Consider the following 24027-nt stretch of genomic DNA (forward strand, 5'->3'; position numbering starts at 1 on the left):
CACTATGCTGCAGAGGTGGTCCTGGGCCCTACAGGACTATCAAGTGGACTTCCAGTTCATAAAAGGCAAGGACAATGTACTGGCCGATGGACTTTCCAGGCAAGTGGCTGGGACTGCAGTGACGTGACCAGACGGAGGAACAAAGAAAGGCATTTTCCCCATAGAGACTTGTTATATTGTTAACGCGACGTATAAATCCTGGAACAGGAATAATACTCTGCCGTTGTTTTAAGGGGGGGGAAATGTGATGATCCTGTATTAGTGTAAATAGGGTAAGTGCTGTTTGTTTAGAAGATACATGGTAAGTGGAGTGAAAGAGGAGGGGGAGTGAATGGGCAGTAGAATGCTGGATGATTGGCTGAGTGTTTAAAATGGCTGACAGTATAAGAAGGAAGAATGTCAGGTAAATCTGGGTGGATGTGGTGTGGATGTGAGGTGGACGTTGGTGGACTCGAGAGGGTTGTTTTGGTGGGTTTTGAGAGGAGATTGTGTGGAGAGTTGGTGGATGTGAGGAGAGGGTGGAGTTCAGATTAATGCTAAGACCAGTACCTCAGGAATAGATGTAACCATATGCTTAAGTGCCTTTTAAAGAAATCTTGTTATCTTTGTTATTTAATAAATATATTTGGTTTACCAAAGGCCTGATCCTTGGCTGGGGTTTCACAGACCAGAAGGGAGGGTAAGGTAAATACCAAGGCTGAAGGGAAACAAATGGTGGCAGCGGTGAAGAGAATAACACCACAAGCAGTCTGAGTAAATCAAAGGGATTGGGACAGCTTTAGCACTCAGTCACAGAGGTAACCAGATAGAGAGACTCAGGCAGAGTCTCTGGGACTACTGGTTATAGGACATGACTGGTGGTGCTGCCTAGCAGGGGGATTTGTTGAGATCTGTGCTAGAGCGGGGAGAGAAACCATATAAAAGGACAGTCTGGACTGGTGGAGTCCCTGGTGGTGCCTAGAGACAGGCAGTAACCACAAGCAGGTAGGAACCTGACAGGGAGAGCCAGGGAAGGGTGTCACATCCTCCTACTGCACGGACAAACTCAGAAACACACACAGTCCCACACCCTCTCACACACACTGAACTGAGCTAAAGGTAAGCTTACCCTTTTTCTTAAAATAAGGCCTACTGTGTTTAAGTGAAAAAAAGGTAGTGCTTCACTTTAAGTACATTTTTGGTTTACATACTCGCTCTGGACCCATTGCGTACATTAATGCGGGGTATTCCTGTATATTTAAAGGACAGCCAACTTGCATTTACAGTGCATGACTTCCCCCAAAGAATCCCAGGAAGTGTAGTTTTCCCCTCACGGTTATAGATCCCATCACCCTTAACAAACTACTGTTCCCATGATTCTGTGGTGTGCTTCATGTGCTTCAAATGTGTGTTGAATGTGCTTTAAATGAATGGTGTGGATCTGCCCTAGGTATGCTGTGCATTCATTAGTGAATTGAAAAGAACAATATTAAAAGATACTTTTTTAAAACAGGAGAAGGGCTGTAGTTCAGTGATAGGGCATGTGCTTTACATGCAAAGGTCCAAAATTCAATCTCTGGAAAATAATATTGCCTGGAATCCCAGAGAGCCTGTGCTAGTCCATGTCATCAGTACTGAGCTAGATGGTTCCAAATGGCCTGAGTTGGCATAAGGCAGATTTCTTTGATCCTAAAAGTGGAAAGAGACGCAAGGGCCCCAGTGACTCCAACATTTATTTATGTATTTTATTTACAACATTTATATACCACTTTATTGTAAAAAACCTCAAAGCGGTTTACAGAAGGAATTAAAATGATAAAATGGTTGGCAAAAACAGTTAAAGACAAGTATTTAAAAACATTCAAAATAATAAAACCAACAATGAGTTAAAAACAAATAAAAACATAACAGCTTCTACATGCCTGGGTATGTATGGCTTCCATAAATAAAAATGTTTTTAACAGGTGCCAAGGAGTCTGAGTAATGTTAATAGGCAGGGAGTTCCAAAGCATGGGTGCTGCTACACTAAAGGATTGATTTCTTACAAGAGCAGAACAAGTACTATGTGGCACCCGTAACATGGAAAACACACCTTGAATTTGACCTGATAGCAAATCAGCAACCTCTGCAGATTTCAGAGCAGAGGCATTATGTGCTGATAGGGTCTCACTCACGGCAGCAATTGCGCCACAGCATTCTGCACTAACTGCAGGTCCTGGATCAGGATATGCTGCATGGGGATTTTTGTTATCTTGGCTGACTGACCGCCAGGATTTTTTTAGTTTTGGTTTTTGTTTAAGAATCCTGACTGGTTGTAGAATGCCAAGTTTTCTGCCTTACTCATAGGAATCTGATTGTGGTTGGTATGGTGTTGCATTTAGGAAATCAACACTGTCTCTTGTTTTGCTTTTTCTATTTGCATTTCATTTACCTTTAACTTCACTCCCTTACATTAATAGAAGCAATAACAGTGGTTCCATGCACTCAGCTCAACCCTCTTAAACCCACTGATGATGCACCTTTTTGGTTGCATGTGGTAAAAAAAGAATTCACACACAGGGAAGTGTGGCTGCAATTGCTGTTATACCCAAGCTACCGCCTGTGAAGGTAGACCAAACCATGTGTGCTTTATCTCTGTCAATTATTACTCACTGGTGAAGGACCATTGCTCAGTGGGACAGCATCTACTTTGCATTGCAGAAGGGCCCAGGTAAATCCCTAGTATCTCCAGGTAGGGCTGGGAGTATATCCTGCATGAAATTATGGAGAGCTGTTGTCAGTCATTGTAGACAATATTCAGCTGGATGAACCAATGGTCTGACTCTGTGTGAGGCAGCTCCCTATGTTCCTTTACTCATGAGGAAACCTTGCGCCTTGACCTGCTGAACAGCTCCCTAAATCTGCTGGTATGAGAAGAATCCAAACCACACAGCAGTGCTAGTGCGAAGAGGATCAATAGTCTAGATACAGTTTCTTAAACTAGCCCTCTGCCTAATCATCTGAAAGGGAAGGGCCATATCTCAGCCTTGCATGCAGAAAGTCCCAAGTTTGATTCCCAGCATCAATTAAGAATTGCTTAATATGTTTTTAATAATGTTTTTAACACTTTTAAAAAGTTTTTAAAATGTTTTTAAAGCTGTTTTGTCTTAATGTATTTTAAGATTTGTTTTTATGATGTTTTAAAGTGTTTTTAGTGCCTTGTTTGGCGCCCTGGGCTCCTGCTGGGAGGAAGGGCGGGATACAAATAAAATAAATAATAATAATAATCTTCAGGTAGGGATGGGAGAGAACCCTGTCTGAAATCCTGGAGAGCTGCTGCCAATCAGTGTAGATAATACTGAGCTAGATGGACCAAATATCTGACTTGGTGTAAGGCAGCTTCCTATGTTCCTATGAACACACAAAAGGATTCATACAAAAAAAATATTTCTAAGAAACTCTGGTCCCAGTTCATAGGGCTTTAGAGTTCACAACCAGCACCTTTCCCTGGGGTAGCTTGGCGAACTGCCAAAACAGCTGTGGCAGTCTGGATTGCTAATGTTCCTGTTTCCCCATAGCCAATTAGGAGGCATGCTGCACCTGCAGCACCCTGCACACACAGAAGCTCCTTTGCCACTTTTAAACAAGGTAAGAATTTGTTATGTTTATTATACAGCCACAGGAGTGGCAGTATACTATAGCCAGTGTGGATTTTTCACATTCCACCATGTTAATTTGAAAATAACCCCCATGCCATTCTGCTGTTTCCCATAAGCTCATTTCAAAACAAAATCTTACAAAACATATAGACCTAAACTCAGAAATTCTTGTTTAACAATCATCTAAGTGTTTTTGGCAATTCACAAAACACTCAAAGAGAATCCAGAAATTAAAGTTGGGAAACAGAAGTAAAAAATCCAGACCCCTGTTGGACTTTGTTCTGTCAAGGTTTCATAATTTTGTGAAATTAATTAAAAATCACCCATGTTCGCAGAGTACTGACCTTGTGCCATACTCTGACCTTCATCTTCTGCAGTTTAAAAGTTTAAAAAGGCATGGCTGATTTTTAATTCATTTAAGAAAATTAACATTGGAGTTCATGATAGTGCAGGCATGCTCAGTAAGAAGCAACTCTCAGTGTTCTAAACACCAGATTAACAGTTGTTTGGCTTGGCTAATCAGGGTCAGCTTTGGTTGAAATCTGGGTGGGAGACTATGTGTGTCTGCTGTAGAATAAAAAAAGTGGGGAAAATCCTGAATTATAATGATACTGTTAACAATATTTTCCTTACGGAAAGGAATGGGGCTTTCTTTCAACCCAATGCCCGCCCACCCAATCCCCTTCCCCTCTCCTTCCCACTCCAGTCCTCCCTCCCACTTCTCCTCCTCTTTGCGGTCAGTTTCACCTATCCTGCGCAAGATTGCATGGCAGTAAATCCCACTCAACTCAATAAGCATAACTCAAATGATAAAACCTCCCCTCCCCTGCCTGCTCTCATCCCCCTTCCTTCCCCCTATTCTCCTTCCCCTCTCCTCTCCATTACCCTTCATCATCCCCTCTTTCCCCCTTCCCCCTGGCCTCCCGACTCTTGCTCTCCCTCCTCTTCTTCCCTGGCCAGTCTCACTTACCCTAAGCATGATTGCAGGGGACTAAAGCCCACTGACCTCAATAAGTATGCAAATGATCAATCCATTCTAGGCAAACATGCACAGGATCCCATTTATTACTTCCCAGATTAAAAAGCAGAGGAATTCACTAACAGGCAAAACAAACAAAACAAGACAAAAAACCATGTCGTTTAAGAATGTACTATAGCCAACATACATTTCTATCAAACTTTAAAAAGCAGGGAAATTGGGTAGCTATAGTGAATGCACCAAGGGAGCAGGAGATCTGACATCCTCTCTAAGATACTGTACTACCCTACAAATTTGAAAATATGCAAACACAATTTGGGTTAGTCTTTCACAGTTCAATCTACCTCCTGTGTAGCTTGGAAGAATTTGGTAACATGTGCCTCTGAGAATATGGTGAGATGTGGCAACACCTACAATCAGGACTGCATCTCCAAAGATGGCAAATTATATTTTGGTATGTTTGTTGGTGTTCTTACTTTGCTTCTTTTCTGTGTTACTATTGTTTCTACAGAGAATCTAACCTAGAAAATTAGACTGATTACAGTATGTTGCTACTTAAGCAATTAATCTAGCTGTTGGGAGAAAAAAACCTGGCCTGCCCAAGATGCATGCATTCAGTCTGCTATGCTTATACCACTCCACTTAAGGAGGGTGTGCATAGTCAATTAAAAACATAGACCACACCTAGAAATTTGCTACAATATATTTCACCTCCCACTGTGCAAACTGAGACATTCCTCATGTCCACTGGAGACTATTCTACAGAATAGTCAGTGCCATTATTTCCTAATTGTTTTTGGAGGTTTTTTAAAAATGTAAATTATGCAAAGTATTGCTGTACTCCACATATTCACAGAAGCAAAATAAAATAATTTACCACAGGAAACTTCACTAAAATTGCAATTTTTTAAAGTTAATATCTGAACTACATCACCTGTCTTAATATTGTTGTTTCCTCTCTGTTAAAGCAAGATCAGCACAGCACATGTCTTGCTTCTGTTATTTGGGCGGTTTGCAGGTGTTGTCACCATTCACCGTATGCTCAGAGGCACATATTATCAAATTCTTCCAAGCCACACAGGAAGTAGATTGGACTGTGAAAGACCAACCCAAATTGTGTTTGCATTTTGACAAATTTATAGGGCAGTACATTATCTCACAGAGGAGGTCAGGCCTCCTGCTCCCCTGGTGCATTCACTACAACTGCCCAATTTCCTTGCTTTTTCAAGTATGATAGAAATATTTTATTTTATTATTTATTTGTTTGTTTGTTATTTGATTTGTATCCCGCCCTTCCTCCCAACAGGAGAAATATCTGTTGGCTATAGCTACATTCTTAAACCGCAAGGTTTTTTTTTGCCTATTAATGATTACATCTGTGAGCTCTGTATAAGAGAATAATGGAAGGACAAACAAAAGATAATCCTAAAGAAAAGAACTTAAGAAGAGACAAAGAACAGATGTTGTGACAGGTAGTGAGTTGAACGTGATGTGATAACCGATAGAAGAATGAGGCATACTGCCAGTCAAGATGGAGCTCATTTATTTGCACTGGGCCATGCTTATAATGCAGGACCTCAGTCTAAAGGTATGCATCCAATTTTATTGGATGGAATAAGCTTGCAACACTGCCAGATGAAACATGAAGGTGGGAACTGAATGCAAAGTGTCACATTCTGTTGTTAATAAGGAGAAACCTGGCTATCGCCTCCAAGAAAAAACAAATCTTGGTTAATTCAGTGGGTTTCCTGTCACATTTGTGGAAGATGTCTCACACAATAAAAAGCTGGATGCCACAGTACTAGACTATCAAAATCCAGGACACTGTTTATCCATAATGATAGAAGTAATGCACCGAGACTGCAGGGTTTGAGACATTTAAGGATGTTGCAGGTTTCCTCTGATTCACTCTTGTAATGATAATTCACACAGGTGGAGGAAAATATATCTAAAGATGTCCAACTAGCTTCAGAGGAGGGATGGATTGCATTACATTCTGCTTTGGGTTGTGTCATCCACACTGACCCTGCTGGCTCTTTGTCTGCTCTGCAGCATGTGGAAAAAGCATATCAACACTCAAAAAACACTTTGCCTAGAAATGTCATAAGTATAATCTCTAGTATCAGGAGGTGTCTCTATATCTAAAGATTGGGTCCTTTATAAAAGATTGTTTTGTCCCAAAAAGAACAAGGCACATATTCATCAATTTTCCTGAATTTTTTTTAAAGATGGCACATGCTTAGGTGGAGAAGAAAGAAATATCCAGCAAGAGGTATCAAGTCATCTGTCCTGACAGTAAAGAAGATTAAATTACAATGTTTCTTTTATCCATTCTGTCCTAGGCTGTTGACTGCAACATGTTGTAGAATATGTTAATAATACTACTTTTGTCTTGAACGTCAGAATGCTATTTTTCATTTTAATCAGGTGCACATTCCAAAATTCACATACTTTCCTTCTAGCCTGAAGCCTGTGCCTCAAATTCCATCACTTATAAGATATATAGAAAGTTTGGCATTTCCAACTTTCAGAATAAATCAGCACAATTCTGTCCAATGATGCCTAAAACGTTTGCTTTTTTCAAAACAAGAAAATAATCCAATGTAGTACTCAAAAGACAAACAAGCAGGTAAATATTGCAATGTAATATTGCAATATAATGCGTGGCAAATGCTTCCAAAACACCCCAATGCTAAACCCATTTCTCTTCCTATGTAAAAGAACTAATTGTGATGTTTATATAGAAGCATATCTGAATGCAGTCTAAGATGAGTTTAGGCCCTGAGTTTTCATGTCATTCATAATTTTAGAAGCCAACATCATCTTCCACCTTATTTATTTATTTATTTGTTTATTTTTATATCCCACCCTTCCTCAGAGCAGGAGCCCAGGGCGGCAAACAAAAGCACTAAAAACACTTTAAAACATCAAAAAAAGACCTTAAAATACATTAAAACAAAACAACTTTAAAAACATTTTTAAAAGCTTTAAAACATCTTAAATAAAAAGGGTTTAAAAAAGCATATTGTTTAGAAAAAAGGGTTTTAAAAAAACATATTAAAAGCAACTTCCACACAGACGCAGACTGGGATAGGTCTTAATCTAAAAGGCTTGTTGAAAGAGGAAAGTCTTCAATAGGCACCAAAAAGATAACAGAGATGGCACCTGCCTAAATATTTAAGGGGAGGGAATTCCACAGGGTAGGTGCCACCACACTAAAGATCTGTTTCCTATGTTGTGCAGAATGAACTTCCCGATAAGATGGTATCTGCAGGAGGCCCTCACCTGCAGAGCACAGTGATCAACTAGGTATATAAGGGATAAGACGGTCTTTCAGGTATCCTGGTCCCAAGCTGTATAGGGCTTTGTACATCAGAACTAGAACCTTGAACTTGGCCCAGTAGCAAATGGGCAGCCAGTGCAATTCTTTCAGCAGCGAGATGACATGTTGGCAATACCCTGCCCCAGTGAGCATTCTCGCTGCCGCGTTTTGCACCAGTTCCAACTTCCAGACCAACCTCAAGGGCAGCCCCACATAGAGCACATTACAGTAATCCAGCCTGGAGGTTACCAGTGCATGGACAACAGTTGTCAGGCTATCCCGGTCCAGAAACGGCCAAGGCTGTCTTATCAGTCGAAGCTGGTAAAAGGCACTCCTAGCCACAGAGGTCACCTGGGCCTCTAGCGACAAAGATAGATCCAGGAGCACGCCCAGACTATGAACCTGCTCTTTCAGAGAGAGTACGACCCCATCCAAAGCAGGTAACCTACCAATCATCTGAACTTGGGAACCACCAACCCACAGCGCCTCCGTCTTGCTAGGATTCAGACACAGTTTATTGGCCCTCATCCAGCCCACCACCGAGTCCAGGCAGTGGTCCAGGGCTTGCATGGCCTCTCCCGATTCAGATGTTATGGAGAAATAGAGCTGGATATCGTCAGCATACTGCTGACACCTCGCCCCATATCTCCTGATGACCGGTCCCAAGGGCTTCATATAGATGTTAAACAGCATGGGGGACAAGATGGTCCCCTGTGGCACCCCACAGCACAACAGCCAGGGGGCCAAAAGACAGTCACCCAATCCCATTCTTTGAGAGAGACCTTGGAGATAGGATCGGAACCACTGTAAAACAGTTCCTCCAATACCCATCTCACCAAGTCAGCCCAGAAGGATACCATGATCAGTGGTATAAAAAGCCGCTGAGAGATCAAGTAAAAATAACAGGGTCGCACTCCCCCTGTCCTTCTCCTGATAAAGGTCATCCATCAGGGCAGCCAAGGCCGATTCAGTCTGATAACCAGGCCTGATCCCAGGCTGGGATGGGTCAAGATAATCTGTTTCATCCAAGAGTACTTGCAATTGCTGTGCCAAAACCCTCTCAATCACCTTCCCTAAACAGGGGGTATTTGCAACCGGTCAGTAGTTGTCACAAACTAATGGTCCAGGGTGGGCTTTTTCAGGAGTGGTTGGATCACTGCCTCTTTCAAGGCGGCTGGAACCACTCCCCCCGAAATGATGCATTGAGCACACTCTGGATCCACTTGGTCAAACCTCCTCGGCAAGCTTTAATAAACCAAGAAGGGCAAAGGTTGAGAGGACACATTGCTGGCCACATCAACGCAAGCACCTTGTCTACATCATCAGGCCGCATCAACTGAAACAGTTCCCAAGAAGTTGCAGCAGATGTTGCACTGGATACCTCATTGGGGACTGCAGTAGATGTGGATGGGGCATCAAGACTGGTATGGAGGCGAGCAACTTTACCCTCAAAGTGCCTTGCAAACAATTCACAGTGGACCTCCAGAGGGTCTAAAACTCCATTTCCTGGAGTTGATGTCAACAGACTCCTGACAATATGGAAAAGCTCCACTGGACGGCTACTTGAGGATGTGATGGAGGCAGAGAAGTGGGCCTTCTTCGCAGCCCTCACTGCCACACAGTAGGCACGGTTATGATGTTTTACTTTGCCCAATCAACCTCACAGCACGTGTTTCGCCACTTGCGCTCTAGCTGTCATCCAGCTTGTTTCATTGCCCTTAGGTCACTGGTGTACCAAGGTGCAAACCGGGCTCCACAATGCCAGATAGGGTGCTCAGGGGCAACTGTGTCAAGAGCCCAATGTGCCTTGCTGTTCCACAGCGTGACAAGGGCTTCAACAGGGTCACCTGTTCTGTCTACTGGGAACTTCCCCAGGGCATTAAGGAATCCTGTGGATTCCATTAGGTTCCGGGGGTGGACCATCATAATCTGTCCACCAGATTACCTTATAGCACCAAAACTCACGGTATAAAAAAATTATTTAACTTATTGTGTATCGCCTAGAAAATCCATACTATGAAAATGTAATAATAAATAAATATAAATAAATAATCAATGTATTCCATCCATCTATATCTGCCAATGTGATTTCTCAGGCAGGGGAACATTTGTAGGGGGAAACTGATATACAAAAGAAGAGAAGCAAGCCCTTCTGCCTCCTGATTTACACCTGCAAGTATCTTCCCCCCAATTCCTGGCATTAGTGTTACCATACAAATCCCATAGGTGACAAAGAATTGCATACAGGCAAGTGCATTAAATTGCATGTTAGCAAATTAACAGCCTTGAAGAAGTCAGATGGAGTGCTCCATCCCTCCTCTTACCATGACAGCTAAGAAGACTACCAGGTGAGGGAAGCTCCTTCCTCTGCACTCAGCATAGAAATGCAGCATTATGCTGGAAAAGGAACAGAGCTCTCCACTCTTCCTCTGTTAGCTGGCTAATAAAAAGAACCCCATAGGCTAGGAATGAAGCTCACTGAGTAACCTGGAAGCAATCATTCTCTCTCAGCCAACCCTACTTTAAAGGTTCTTATGAGGATAAAATGGAGAGTAGGAAAATCATGTATTCCACTTGAGCTCTTTGGAAGAAAGGTGAGAGATATAATGAAAACCAATCAACCAATTTGTATGGGGCATTTCTAGAAGTTTTGACATTCAGGAATTTGAGAAAGACAAATATGCTTCAGTCCTCCACTTGTAAGGATGCCCTACCACTTTCAGTAGGACTTCTTGCATGGAGAGTAGCTTAAGATTGGAGCTTATGTCAGTTATTCAAACACAAATTCCATAATAAGTTTATTTCTGATCTGTTTGTGCATGTTTGATTTGTTTATATGGCTGTCCAAGGCACCAGGGGCATGCTTTCTTTTTTGCGTGAATGCAAATAAGTGACTGACACTGGCAGAAAATTGAAGCAGTGAGAGACAGCTTAAAGGATAAGACATGCTTAAGCCTCTGATGAACATTTAGACATTAGTTGCTTCAACATTTCTAGCATACTGTCAGTATCAAAAATGAACTGCAAAAGAGTGTCAGTAAGCATCATTGTACATGTGCAATTTGTATCTTAGCCTGCTATTGAATTAGATTTTGGGGGTGGGGGTGAGAGAAAGAAATAAGCTTACAAAAATCTGCTTATGCAGTGGTGAAGATGTCGACAAGGACAAGAATGCCAAGGAGAATCAAAGACATATATCTCTACAAATGATTCACCTTGTATGTGTCAGAGAGAGCCACATGTTATAAAAAATATATTAAGGGAAATGTTAATCTATGCACCTTGCCACAATAAATGTCATTTAACAACTAAGCTGTTCAGGGAAAAGTAATTAACATACTACTCTACAATTTTGTTCTGCTGTGATAACTCAGAATTGCCAGATAAAAAATGTTGCTTGTGGCATCAATTTTATCATAACCCACCCAGATTCACATTTTGTTTTTTCTGTTCGCCTCCTTTAAAATTAAAGCAGGAATCAAAACAGGCTGGAGAAAAGTAACATTCGGATGAAAGATTCCCTGATACAACATAAGAGAAAATGTTGATGATGGAGATGACACTTCTGAATTCCTGTTCAGGGATCAAAGAAAATGTAATGCTATAAATATTTCTGCACAAAACAAAGATGATGTGTCAAACACTATCAAGTGTAGACCCCATATATCATCAGACAACGTCTTTTGGACTGTGTGTGCACCCAAGCAGGATTAGTCCCACTGGTAGCAATTCAATCACCAGCAGATTTCTTTTGTCTCTCTCCATCACAGTTCTGCTGGGGTACCAAAGCGTCATCAAGAAGAAATTCAAATATCACAAATTCATATTCTTTCTCTCTCTCTCCCTCTCCCCCCCTCTCTCTGCAAATATGAATTGGGAAAAGGGCCAAAGTATATCCTTTTAGAACCCCATAGAACAAATATTAGCACGTATCATCTTCACTAGGAAAAACAAACTTTACTTCCTTCTTTGCCCCCCCCTCCCCCAAGTATGTTCATCTCCTATTTCAAGCAAGTGAAAAAAGAAGTAGGTTTGTGGCCACATTATACATTATGTTAGAGATCTTGTGACATTTGGAGTTTCACTTTAAAGCAGCCACATGGCGATCCCAGATTGGAGTGGAACAGTGGTATAGTCCTTTCACGAATCAAAATTCCCCCTACCCAAGGCTATTTGCTCCATTGGAGAAAACACATTGATACTTTTATATTTTTCTTCTCAGGGTAAATTGCAGCTTGGAGGGGGGTTGTGGAGTTTAAATCAGGAAAAATGTACCAGGAGAAGGGTTCAAAAGCCACACTGAGGCTGCTTCAATCCAATTCAGGGGGCCATGCTTTTAAGTAAAAATCAAGATATCAGGACACCTAGTCACAAGACTCCCCATGAAATTTGGCCTTCAAACACACACACCACAAATGGCTGCTGCTTTCTTATTTGGATAAAGTAGGGAGAGTAAATTATTTCAAACAAATACATTATTTTAATTGCATACTTAGTAACTAAATCTGGATTTTTAATTACTAGGGCCCGAGAGAATTTTAATCAGGATTGCAGTATGCAGGGAGGGGAGGTTCAACCCTTCTCTCTACAGCTACAATCCTGATGAAAAATTTCTCTCTACACAGAGTTTGGGAAAGGGTTACTCCTTCTCACAGCACCATGGTCCCAACGGGACACCCACACCCACGGCTGATAGTAAACTTTTAAAGAATAGTGGGAGATCTCACAGATTTTCCAATGTCACTTTTGGTTGTAGGAATGGGAGAGAAATTCAATTCAGTTCACATTTAAAGGTGAAACTACATAGTTAGCACTTCCCAAAACAATGTGATAATCAAAATACAGCCACCCTTCAAAATTCACTTCTCCAAATATTGTGATGCAGTGGTCCATTCAAACAATGTTTACAAAAATGCACAGATTAAGTGAAAATGTGCATAAAATGAATTATACAGCCACAAGAGTGGCTGTATACTATAGCAAGCATGCATTTTTCACATTTCACAATGTTAAATTGAAAATACCCCCACGCCATTCTGATGCTTCCCATAAGCTCATTTCAAAACAAAACCTTGCAGAACATATACTCCTGAACTCAGAAATGCCTGCTTAACAACCCTCTGAATTTTCATGGCAATACACAAAACAGTCAGAGAGAATGGAGAGTTCAAAGTGTAAAACGAGAGAGAGAGAAACCAGAGCCATTTTGGACTTTTTTCTGTCAGAGTTCTCATAATCTGTTGAAATTAATTAAAAATCACCCATGTTCACAGAGTACCTGTAATCCTATTACTGAATTTGCCCCATACTCTGACCTTCATCTTCTGCAGTTTAAAAGTTAAAAAAATGCCTAGCTGATTTTTAGTTAATTGAAGAAATTTTACCTTGAACTCAATGATAATGTTGGGCATGCTCAGTAAGAACCAAGAACCAGTCATGGCTTCCTCAGAGAATCCTGGGAAGTGTAGTTTGTGAAGGGTGCTGAGAGGAGACTCCAATTCCCCTGACAGAGCTCCATTGGCCAGACTGGTTAAACAGTCAGCCGCTCCAACTAAAGCTCTGTGAGGGGAACAGAGCATCTCCTAGCAACTCCCAGCACCCTTCACTAACTACACTTCCCAGGATTCTTTGGGGGAAGGCATGACTGTCTAAAGTGAAATAAAGGTGTGGTGTGGATGTGGCCAGGGACATCTTTGGTTTAAATTTGGGTGGGAGGCTACCCGTGCCTGCTGTAGAATAAAAAAAGTGGGGGAAACCCTGAAAAACAATGATACTGTTCACAATGTTTTTCTTTTGGAAAGGAAAGGGGCTTCCCCTCCGCCCAGTACCCATCCATCCAATCTCCTCCCCTCCCCAAAAGTATTTGTTACCAAATTCTTCCAAGCTACACAGGAAGTGGATTGGACTGTTGAAGACCAACCCAAATTGTGTTTGCAAGATCTCCTGCTCCCCTAGTGCATTCACTATAGCTGCCTAATTTCCTTGCTTTTTAAAGCTTGATAGAAATATCTGTTGGTTGTAGGTACGTTCTTAAACTGCAAGGTTTTTTTATCTGTTAGTGAATATATTAGTGAAATACAAAAATGCATTATATCAGAGCAGGGGTTCCCATACCGTGGTCTATGAGCTTCATTCAGGTGGTTCACAGCATGTCTGCAATAAATGTTCATACTGATTTAAATTGTATTTGTATTGCTTCTTTTATGTCTATATTGTATTTTATTATATTACAGTTTGAATTCTATAGAATGAAAACTGTACTACAATAAAATACCATATATGAAATAAAAGAAGCAATACAAATACAATTAAAAACTGTACAGCATCTAGCATAGCACCTTACGATTGCTAAGGCACTCATCATTAGGTGGTCCACCAAGATCATCAGCAATTTTCAAGTGGTCCAGGGGGGAGTCTGGGAACCACTCTATTAGAGGAAATTGCTAGCAACAATATGTACATTAGTCAAAAGGGCATACAAACTGTTGGAATAAGAAAGCTTGCATGCCACCCCCTTTGATAGGTAAATGTTCCCTCTAACCAGTATTAGGGATATCTCTATATGTTTGTTTACCATGATGTAACTTCCTTAAAGGGTGAGGTTATTTACCTTCTTCCTCCTCCTTTGTCTGGGGATGTTGAGATCTCTACTGCTTCTTTGTGTTCTCCTCTCCCTTCACTATTGTCCTATTTGTTTTACTTATGATGAAGGCACTCCTAAGCATAGTCCATATCCTGACTCATGGCTAGTTCTTAACAAACGTTAAATTATACGAGCGGGAAGAAATAAATATTACATAAATATCATTGTTTTCTTCCTATGCATGACGCATAATTATGTATGCCTGTATGTGCACATGCATTGGAGAGAGAATAAGCAGCATAAACCTTGAAGCACACATCATTCTTTATAGATATAACTTTTTGTAATGAGGGCATTCTTTCAGTAAATTTGATTGAAAACCAGGAACCAAAGTCAGTCTTTTGGCACACATGATTCTCAGGGTAGAACAATAGGAATGGAGAACCTCCAGCCCATGGACACTGAATACAGCCTGCAGGGCCTCCCGAGCCCTGTGCCCCCCCCACAGCCTAGTGGGAGCTTTTCCAGAACCTAATTGTTGAGAGGGTGCACCTGGGGAGGAAGGGTTAACTCTCCCCTTGCCATGCTCTATTAGCTCTGCCTCCCTCAACCTCACAAAATGGAAATGGCCTGCCTTCAAGTTGATCCCGACTTATGGCGACCCTATGAATAGGGTTTTCATGGTAAGCGGTATTCAGAGGTGGTTTACCATTGCCTTCCTCTGAAGCTGAGAGGCAGTGACTGGCCCAAGGTCACTCAGTGAGCTTCATGGCTGTGCGGGGATTCGAACCCTGGTCTCCAGGTCGTAGTCCAGCGCCTTAACCACTACACCACACTGGCTCTCAAATAGGCTTTAAATAATCTCCCCATTGAGCCAACAGGAACTTTTAAAAAGTCTAACTGCCATACAGGGGTCAATGGGGAGGGGTCAGTCCTCCTTTCCCCATGTGTTGTAACACTCCTTCACCAAACCAATTCAGCTTTTAAAAAGGCTTCCAGCGGAAGCTTAAAAAAACAAAAATCTAACTGCTGTATGGGGGGGCACTGGGGCTGAGAAGGGGAGGAAGCTGGAGAAAGAAGGAGAGAGACAGAGAGAGAGACACACAGAGGGAGAAGGGTCAAAGGGAGAGCATGGAATGGATTAATGTAGAGTTGGAATGTGTGCATGCATATGAAAAAGAGAAAGAGAATTTGGGTGGCTCTGGCTCCTCCTGGTTTTTTGCTCTGGCTCTAACCACTACTAGGATGTGCCCTCCTGATGGAATGTGGCCTTTGAGCTGAAATATGTCCCTGCCCTTTCACTATAAGATAGATATGACTGCCTTAGAAAATAGCAATCCTGCATCAAGTTTGCAAAACATAGCAAACTTCCCTCATATTTTGATATAATGCTGTGTGCTTCCTCACACTCACTGGTGACAGCCAATAATGTGGAATAGGGTTATACAAAGTGATGACAAGAGGATACTTTCTTTTACTACATGATACAGAAGAGGATGAGAACTGAAACAGGGATGTCATTTTCTGTGCCAGGTCTGTGTTCTGCCATCACTGAGGTGAAAACATTTATTTTAGAAAGGGCTCCATACCAAGTCAGATCTCGAGCCCATCTAGTTCAGCATTGTCTACATTGACTGGTAACAGCTCTCCAGGATTTCAAGCAGGAGTGTCTCCCAGCCCTCCCTGGAGATGCCGAGGGCTCATCCTGGGACCTTCTGCATGAAAGCTAGATGTTTGGCCACTGAACTAAGACCCTTCCTTATCTTTAGAAATGAAGCAATAGGGCATAGTCGTGCATGTGTTTGGATTTATTCATCTGAGATGTTTATTTACAATATGAATCATACCTGCTGTTCATACAGGTGTTGTTGTTGTTATGTGCCTCCAAGTCGACTACGACTTATGGCGACCCTATGAATCAGTGACCTCCAAGAGCATCTGTTATAAACCACCCTGTCCAGATCTTGTAAGTTCAGGTGTGTGGCTTCCTTTATGGAATCAATCCATCTCTTCTTTGGCCTTCCTCTTTTTCTCTTCCCTTCTGTTTCTCCCAGCATTATTATCTTTTCTAATGAATCATGTCTTCTCATGATGTGTCCAAAGTATGATAACCTCAGTTTCATCATTTTAGCTTCTAGTGATAGTTCTGGTTTAATTTATTCTAACACCCAATTATTTGTCTTTTTTGCAGTCCATGGTATCCGCAAAGGTCTCATCCAACACCACATTCAAATGAGTTGATTTTTCTTTTATCCACTTTTTTCACTGTCCAACTTTCACATCCATACATAGAGATCGGGAATACCATGGTCTGAATGATCCTGACTTGAGCGTTCAGTGATACATCTTTGCTTTTGAGGACCTTTTCTAGTTCTATCACAGCTGCCCCCCCAGTCCTAGCCTTCTTCTGATTTCTTGGCTGTCTCCATTTTGGTTAATGACTGTGCCGAGATATTGATATTCCTTGACAAGTTCAATGTCCTCATTGTCAACTGTAAAGTTACATAAATCTTCTGTTGTCATTACTTTAGTCTTTTTGACGTTCAGCTGTAGTCCTGCTTTTGTGCTTTCCTCTTTAACTTTCATCAGCATTCGTTTCAAATCATTACTAGTTTCTGTGGGTAGTATGGTATCATCCGCAGATCTTAAATTATTGATATTTCTCCCTCCAATTTTCACACCTCCTTCATCTAGGTCCAATAGGGTGATAAAATACACCCCTGTCTCACACCCTTTCCAATGGGGAACCAATCAGTTTCTCCATGTTCTGTCCTTACAGAGTCCTTGTCCAGAGTATATGTTGCACATCAGGACAATCAGATGCTGTGACACCCCCATTTCTTTTAAAGCATTCCATAGTTTTTCATGATCTACACAGTCAAAGGCTTTACCGTAATCTATAAAGCACAGGGTAATTTTCTTCTGAAATTCCTTGGTCCGTTCCATTATCCAATGTATGTTTGCGATATGATTTCTGGTGCCTCTTCCCTTTCTAAATCCAGCTTGGACATCTGGCATCTCTCGCTCCATATATGGTAAGAGCCTTTGTTGTAGAATCTTGAGCATTACTTTACTTGCATGGGATATTAAGGCAATAGTTTGATAATTTCTGCATTCCCTGGGATCCCCTTTCTTTGGAATTGGGATGTATATTGAATGCTTCCAGTCTGTGGGCCATTGTTTAGTTTTCCATATTTCTTGACAAATTCTTGTCAAAATTTGGACAGATTCAGTCTCAGTAGCTTGTAGCAACTCTATTGGTATGCCATCTATTCCTGGTGATTTGTTTCTTCCAAGTATTTTAAGAGCAGCTTTCACCTCGCATTCTAAAATTTCTGGTTCTTCATCACACAGTTCCTCCGTGAATAAATCTGTCATCCTGGCAAGTCTTTTATAGAGTTCTTCAGTGTATTGCTTCCATCTTCCTTTTATTTCATCTTGGTCAGTCAGTGTGTTCCCCTGTTGATTATTCAACATCCCTACTCTTGGTTTAAATTTCCCTTTCATTTCTCTAATATTTTGGAACAGGTGTCCTGTTCTACCATTTTTGTTGTCCTATTTCTATACAGTAACTATTGTAATAGTTCTCTTTGTCCCTACGTACTAGTCGCTGTATTGTTGCATTTAGGGTTCTGACTGTATTTCTATCACCTTTTGTTTTTGCTTTCCTTCTCTCTTTAACCATTTTAAGAGTTTCTTCAGTCATCCATTGAGGTCTTTCTCTATTTTTAACTAGAGGTATTGTCTTTTTGCATTCTTCCCTGATAATGTCTCTGACTTCATTCCATAGTTCTTCTGGTTCTCTGTCAACTAAAGCCTCATACTTCTCTTTATTTGGTCTTTATATGCTTCTAGGATGTTATTTAAATTGTATTTTGGCATTATGATTGCTTTGTTCTTCTTTAGCTTTACTCTGATTTTCAATACGACCAGTTCATGATCTGTACCACAGTCTGCTCCTGGTCTTGTTTTTGCAGAAAGTATGGAACTTCTCCATCTTCTGCTACCAATTATATAATCAATTTGATTCCTATATTGACCATTTGGTGATATCCATGTGTACAGTTGTCTTTTCGGTTGCTCCAAAAATGTGTTTGCAAGAAACAAATTATTGGCTTCACAGAATTCTATTCTATTCTATTTATTTATCTTGCATTTAGCCAAAGGCCATTGCAAATACAACATACATCACAAATACCACAAATACAACAAATGCCACAAAATGCGATAAAATAAAATAAAATCAGCCATCATAAGACCCATGTTGAGCCTGGTGAGTAGAAATAAAACATTTTAAAATTTCAGGGTTTCTGATTTTGAATATAAATTGCGCGTAACTTTTTAGCTGCCAAGGCAAAGTTAGCTACGGCGATAGTCACGTGTTTAAAGTTATCATTTAGGAGCTCAACTACTAGCTCCTTAGGGCATTTAACCAAAGGAAAATGGATGAATTGGGCTAAAAATTTCTGTCTGGGGTCGGCATACAGTGGGCAATATAACAGGTAATGGATAATGTCCTCCACAATATTACACCCAAAAATACATTTCCGTTCCTCAATAGGGATTCCCTTATACCTCCCTTCCAGGTAGGCCGAGGGCATTAATTGGTACCTAAGTTCCAGGAATGCTTTACGAAGAGAGGGATGGGTGAGTATCACAAAATACGATGATCTAGCATGATTGAGTTTGAGTTGGGAATACCAAATAGAGAAGGGGGCTATTAAAATGTCTACCCGATCTTTCCTCGCTGTATGATTGAATACCCAATTCCTAAGGGCTTGGGGGCTAAGGTTCAATAGCTCACCCATGGGGAGGTTATACTGTTCCAGCAGTGCCTGGCTGGTATGGGCCCACCCCCCTTCGACAGCTGTTCACACCAGCAAAGTTTGGTGAGGGAATTGTTGTCCATTTGATATATTCTCCTCCAATATCTGAGGTGGGCTAGGTCTATTCTGGCCGCAAGAGAGGGTAGCCCATGTTCCGCTCTGAGATGTGCAGCAGGGGTTCCCGGCGGGAATCCTAGAATTTTCCTCATGAACTGGTTTTGTAAAGTTTGTATTTGTTGCTTAGCCGCGGCCCCCCAGAGTTCGGCCCCATACAATATGGTGGCAACTGTTCTGGCAACAAAGACCTTAAGCATCGGGGGAACCATTTGCCCCCCTCTAGCATAAAAAAATCTTTGAAGTTGTACTAAAGATCTCGCTCCCACCAGTTTGATGGCCTTTATGTGGGGCTTCCATGAGGAATTCTTGCTAAGGCAGATGCCCAGATATTTGAACAGGCGAACTTGATCCAGCGCATGGCCTTCAATTGACCAATTGGAAGCTTGCCAAAGATCAAGATCTTGGTTTTGGTGTGATTAATTGTCATTCAATAAGTCTTTCTCCTGCTTAATTTCTGTCTCCTAGGCCCCATTTCCCCACAATTCCTAATTCTTCTCTGTTCTCTACTTTTGCATTCCAATCCCCCATGATTATTAGCACATCTTGTTTTGTTGTGTCATCAATTTCTTCCTGTACTTCTGCATAAAATCTCTCCAGTTCCTCTTCTTCTCTGTTTGCTGTTGGAGCATAGACTTGGATGATGGTTATGTTGATAGGTTTCCTGTTTAATCTCATTGATATAACTCGCTCAGACCTTGCGTTGTAGCTCCTAATTGCTCTTGCTACATCACTTCTCACTATTAAAGCAACCCCATTTCTTCTTACTCATTTCCTGTATAAAATATTTTGTAGTTGCCTGATTGAAAATGTCCCATTCCCGTCCATTTTAGTTCACTCACACCAAGTATTGTAATGTTGATGTGTTCCATTTCTTGCTTAACGATTTTTAACTTTCCCTGGTTCATGGCTCTCACATTCCATGTTCCTATTGTGTGTGTTGTACAACTCCAGACTCTCCTTTCGCATCTGTGCACATCAGCCTCTGGGCTTCCTTCCAGCTTTGACCCAGCTGCATCATTAGTCACAGCGCTACTCGTACTTGTCCTTTGTTCTTCCTCAGTAGTTCAGTGAGTGCCTTCTGTCCTGGGGGTCTCATCTTCCAGCACTATCTCATGTTGCATTTTGGATAGTCTGTTCATAGGGTTTTCATGGTAAGAGATATTCAGAGGTGGTTTACCATTGCCTTCCTCTGAGTTTGGATGCATCTTAGTCTGGTGTCTCAGCTTTGACCATTCTGCCTTGGGTGCCCCTGCTAGGAGTCTAGCCTCTTGGTCTAGACTCCTGACGGCATTGCTCTCAACTTCTTCAACACTCTCAAACCCCCTCACCATGTTAAGGTGTGCATCCTAGAGCAGGTGATACAGGTGTAGCTATCCAGTAATTACTGGTACATATCCATACAATGTGTTCTTGCTACTAGTAGTGGCTAACATATATATTATGAATAATCTTCAGTAGGAGACTTAATTAAATGAGGGTGGATGGGAGCCAGAAACACAATTTGTCCCAGGGATGTTTAAACTTGAAGAGTCATTCTTACATTTTATTTATTTATTTGCATAGGGAAGGATTTAAAAATCAACTCTATATTTTGTTGCTCTTCCTCAATTTCCCATTGAAGGAAGTCATGGAAGATTTACTGCTTTTTCTTCATTGACTCTTATCTTCTCCCAACATGCATACTGCAAGAGCTCTGCACTGCAATTCAGCAGATAATGAAAGCTGAAGTGTAAAACAGAGTGACAGTCATAAGCATGGCATCAAGAGCATGTATTCCATTGATATGGAAAAACTGCATCCATGGTAGCATTTCTTACCAGACCTTACAATACTGCCTGGGTCAAACTATCAATTGTACAGAACACAGAAAACACTGCATAATGCCATGAAAACAGCTAACCATTACAGCTACTGAACATGTAAAACAAAATAAATTGTCAGAGTTAACAGAAAAAAACATACAAATTCATGGAGCAGGATGAACCTGTTCTCCTGTGCTGACCAAGAATTTCATGGTCTTGAGAATGGGACCTATCAATATTGATTTATTGCTACATGTGTGTTCTAAGATCTTACAGCCCTCTTCAGAAGAAGGGGTTTCCAATATTAGCCCGTCTGTCAGGGATGGAGAGACTTTAGACTTGCAGGATCTACTTTGTTTTACTAGAATCCCGAGATACACCAATTGGAGCCATGTCCAAAAGACTGACATGGAATTATAGAATTCTGAGCCAAGTAATTTGGTTTGAGTACCAGACCAGAACTAAGCTCATAGCCCTTCCACATAAAAATCCACTTCTATGTATCCACACACACACCAGCTTTCTGAGGGTCATTTTGTTGTTGCGATTGTTCAACAATGGGAAATAATTGCTCAGCCACTTTAAGAAACCCAGAAGTTCAGAAAGTTCCCAACCTACTTTCTGCCTACCTCTGTACCAGATTGCCTGCTATAAAAAATCTAGCCGCCTGGCATTCTGTTTTTGCATGGTCAAAATAATAACATCCTCTTGCTACATTTAGACTTTAGCTCAAGCTGCCCAGCAGCAGAAAACTTCATCTGGATACTCTCATGTTTCAGGTACAGCCACCCTTTACCCTGGCCTGAGGATCAAGTATTGATGGCAACAGCTTATAATCAGGATTCACAAACACCACAATTTCACTCTGTGCTCATGGTGGTGCATGTGGTGGGGTAGAGCCACCCTCTTAACACTTGTGTCACTGTTGCTTACCTAGACAGGTCTGGGACAGGGCATCAGCAAGGTCAGGGCCATGCATTTCCACCAATGGGACTGTGGGTGCCAATCCAGCACTCCTGCCACCAGTGAACCTGTGCAGCCCCAATCTTGCTGCCATACAAGTAAGCAGCAGTGATGCCAGTATCAGGAGGGTAGCTCCACCCCATCACAAACACTGTAGCTGCTCTGGCCCAGATTCTTCAACAACCTGCTCCTTTGTTGCTGATGGAAACATAAAAAAATGTAGGAAGCTACCTTATGCTAGGTAAGCCAGCTACTTGTCCATCTAGCTCAGTAATGTTTACTCGGATGGGCTCTCCAATGTCTTCAGCCAAGACTTTACCATCACGTACTACCTGAACCTTCTTTTAACAACTACTAAAGAGTGTGGGATCTTCTGCATGTGTTCTTTCACTGAGCTAGGGTCTGTTCCCTCAAACGGGATTTTCATTTTCTAAAAAGTCCATCAAAATAATCAAGTTTGGGAGCCTTCTGGGAATTTATTCATTTATTTATTAGATTTATACCCAGCCTTTCTTCCAAGGAACTCAAAGCAGTGTACATGGTTCCCCAGGCTGTTTTTATTCCCCAAGCTCACAACAACTCTGTGAGTTAGGTAAAGCTGTCGGTGACCTTCATGACTGAGTGGACATTTGAATCAAGATCTTCCCAGTTCTAATCAAACACTTTAACCGCTGCACCCTACAAGTGTGCACCCAATGACAACTGTTTTCTTCTGTGGTAGAACTTCTGTCCTTAATCATTCTTCACCTTTTACTTAAAGATGCTTCAGGTTGGCAGGTAGCTCGATAAAGAATAGGAAAAGGAATGAATAAATTAGCACACCTGGAATGGGATGGTGTAAAGGTACTATTGGACTGAGGAGGGAAGGGAAAGGTGAAGGCAGAAAGAGATGAAGAATCTGTCTAGGGTGCCTTTCTGACAAATGGCTATTTCCCCTTTCCTCAGTGCACAGATGTTTGTGCATGGATGGCAACTTGAAGTCAAAGAAGCCCCCTTCCAAGGTCCAATGAGAGCTAATTTACATATGGTGCACAATGTGTAAGAAAATCTCATTTAAACTATGTTACCTCAACTATCCATGACGTTAGCCCAGCATGGATCAGTGGCTTTGCAGATGGCCTACTGGCATGTTCACATCACACATACAGCAGCTAAGAGCCAGTTAAAGTACCTTCTACAAGGAATGCCTTGTAAATATTTTTTCATACATACCCCAGCATCCCATTTAAACTGGGCTTCAGAGGCCATTAAAGCTTCTTTGTAGAGAAAACATATAGTTATCTAAGTTGAGAGAACATAGCAGTGAATAAATGTTCTGTTTTCAGCAGCATTTCCCAAAAAACTAATAAAAATAAAGCATTGTTTCAGATGACATAATTTTCATGTGCTAAAGGGGGGGAGTTGTAAGACCATGTATTAATAGCACCATCTGGTGACTTCTACTATCACTGTAGTATTATGAATGGTTTCAACAACTCTTCAACTATACTAACATATCCAATTAAGCATTTTATAAAATGAGAGCCAATGAAATGAAAATAAAGGCTTTATGACTATTTAGACAGATTAAAAGTCTACAGCCAAACTACATGTTCCATGGCAGATATGTGATTAGATCTCCTGAATAATACTTATTTTCCTAAAAATAACCATGTGACTGTGAGAGCTCTTGGGATGAAAGTGTAGTGCAGGAGAAGGGGGTTTCTGTCTGTCTGTCTGTCTGTCTGTCTGTCTCTCTCTCTCTCTCTCTCTCTCTCTCTCTCTCTCTCGGTCACACACACACACACACACACACACAGATTCCCTGATGCAAATTGT

At 41.3% G+C, this 24027-nt stretch overlaps 1 protein-coding gene across 9 annotated transcripts in view; it reads right to left on the bottom strand.

Annotated features, from left to right (window-relative positions):
- Positions 1-24027, bottom strand: part of PRKG1 (protein kinase cGMP-dependent 1) — a 1123517-nt gene that overhangs the window by 654727 nt on the left and 444763 nt on the right. Inside the window, exon 1 of one of the 9 annotated variants that reach the window (XM_061635364.1) lies at positions 2632-2674. The exons of the other annotated variants lie outside the window; for them this stretch is intronic. Within the exon in view, the coding sequence (XP_061491348.1) occupies positions 2632-2674 (43 nt within the window). Of the gene's footprint in view, positions 1-2631; positions 2675-24027 lie in introns of those variants that run through there. 9 annotated transcript variants of the gene reach the window in all.

The sequence above is a fragment of the Rhineura floridana genome, chromosome 7 (genome assembly GCF_030035675.1).
Source record: "Rhineura floridana isolate rRhiFlo1 chromosome 7, rRhiFlo1.hap2, whole genome shotgun sequence".
NCBI classification, from domain to species: Eukaryota; Metazoa; Chordata; class Lepidosauria; order Squamata; family Rhineuridae; genus Rhineura; species Rhineura floridana.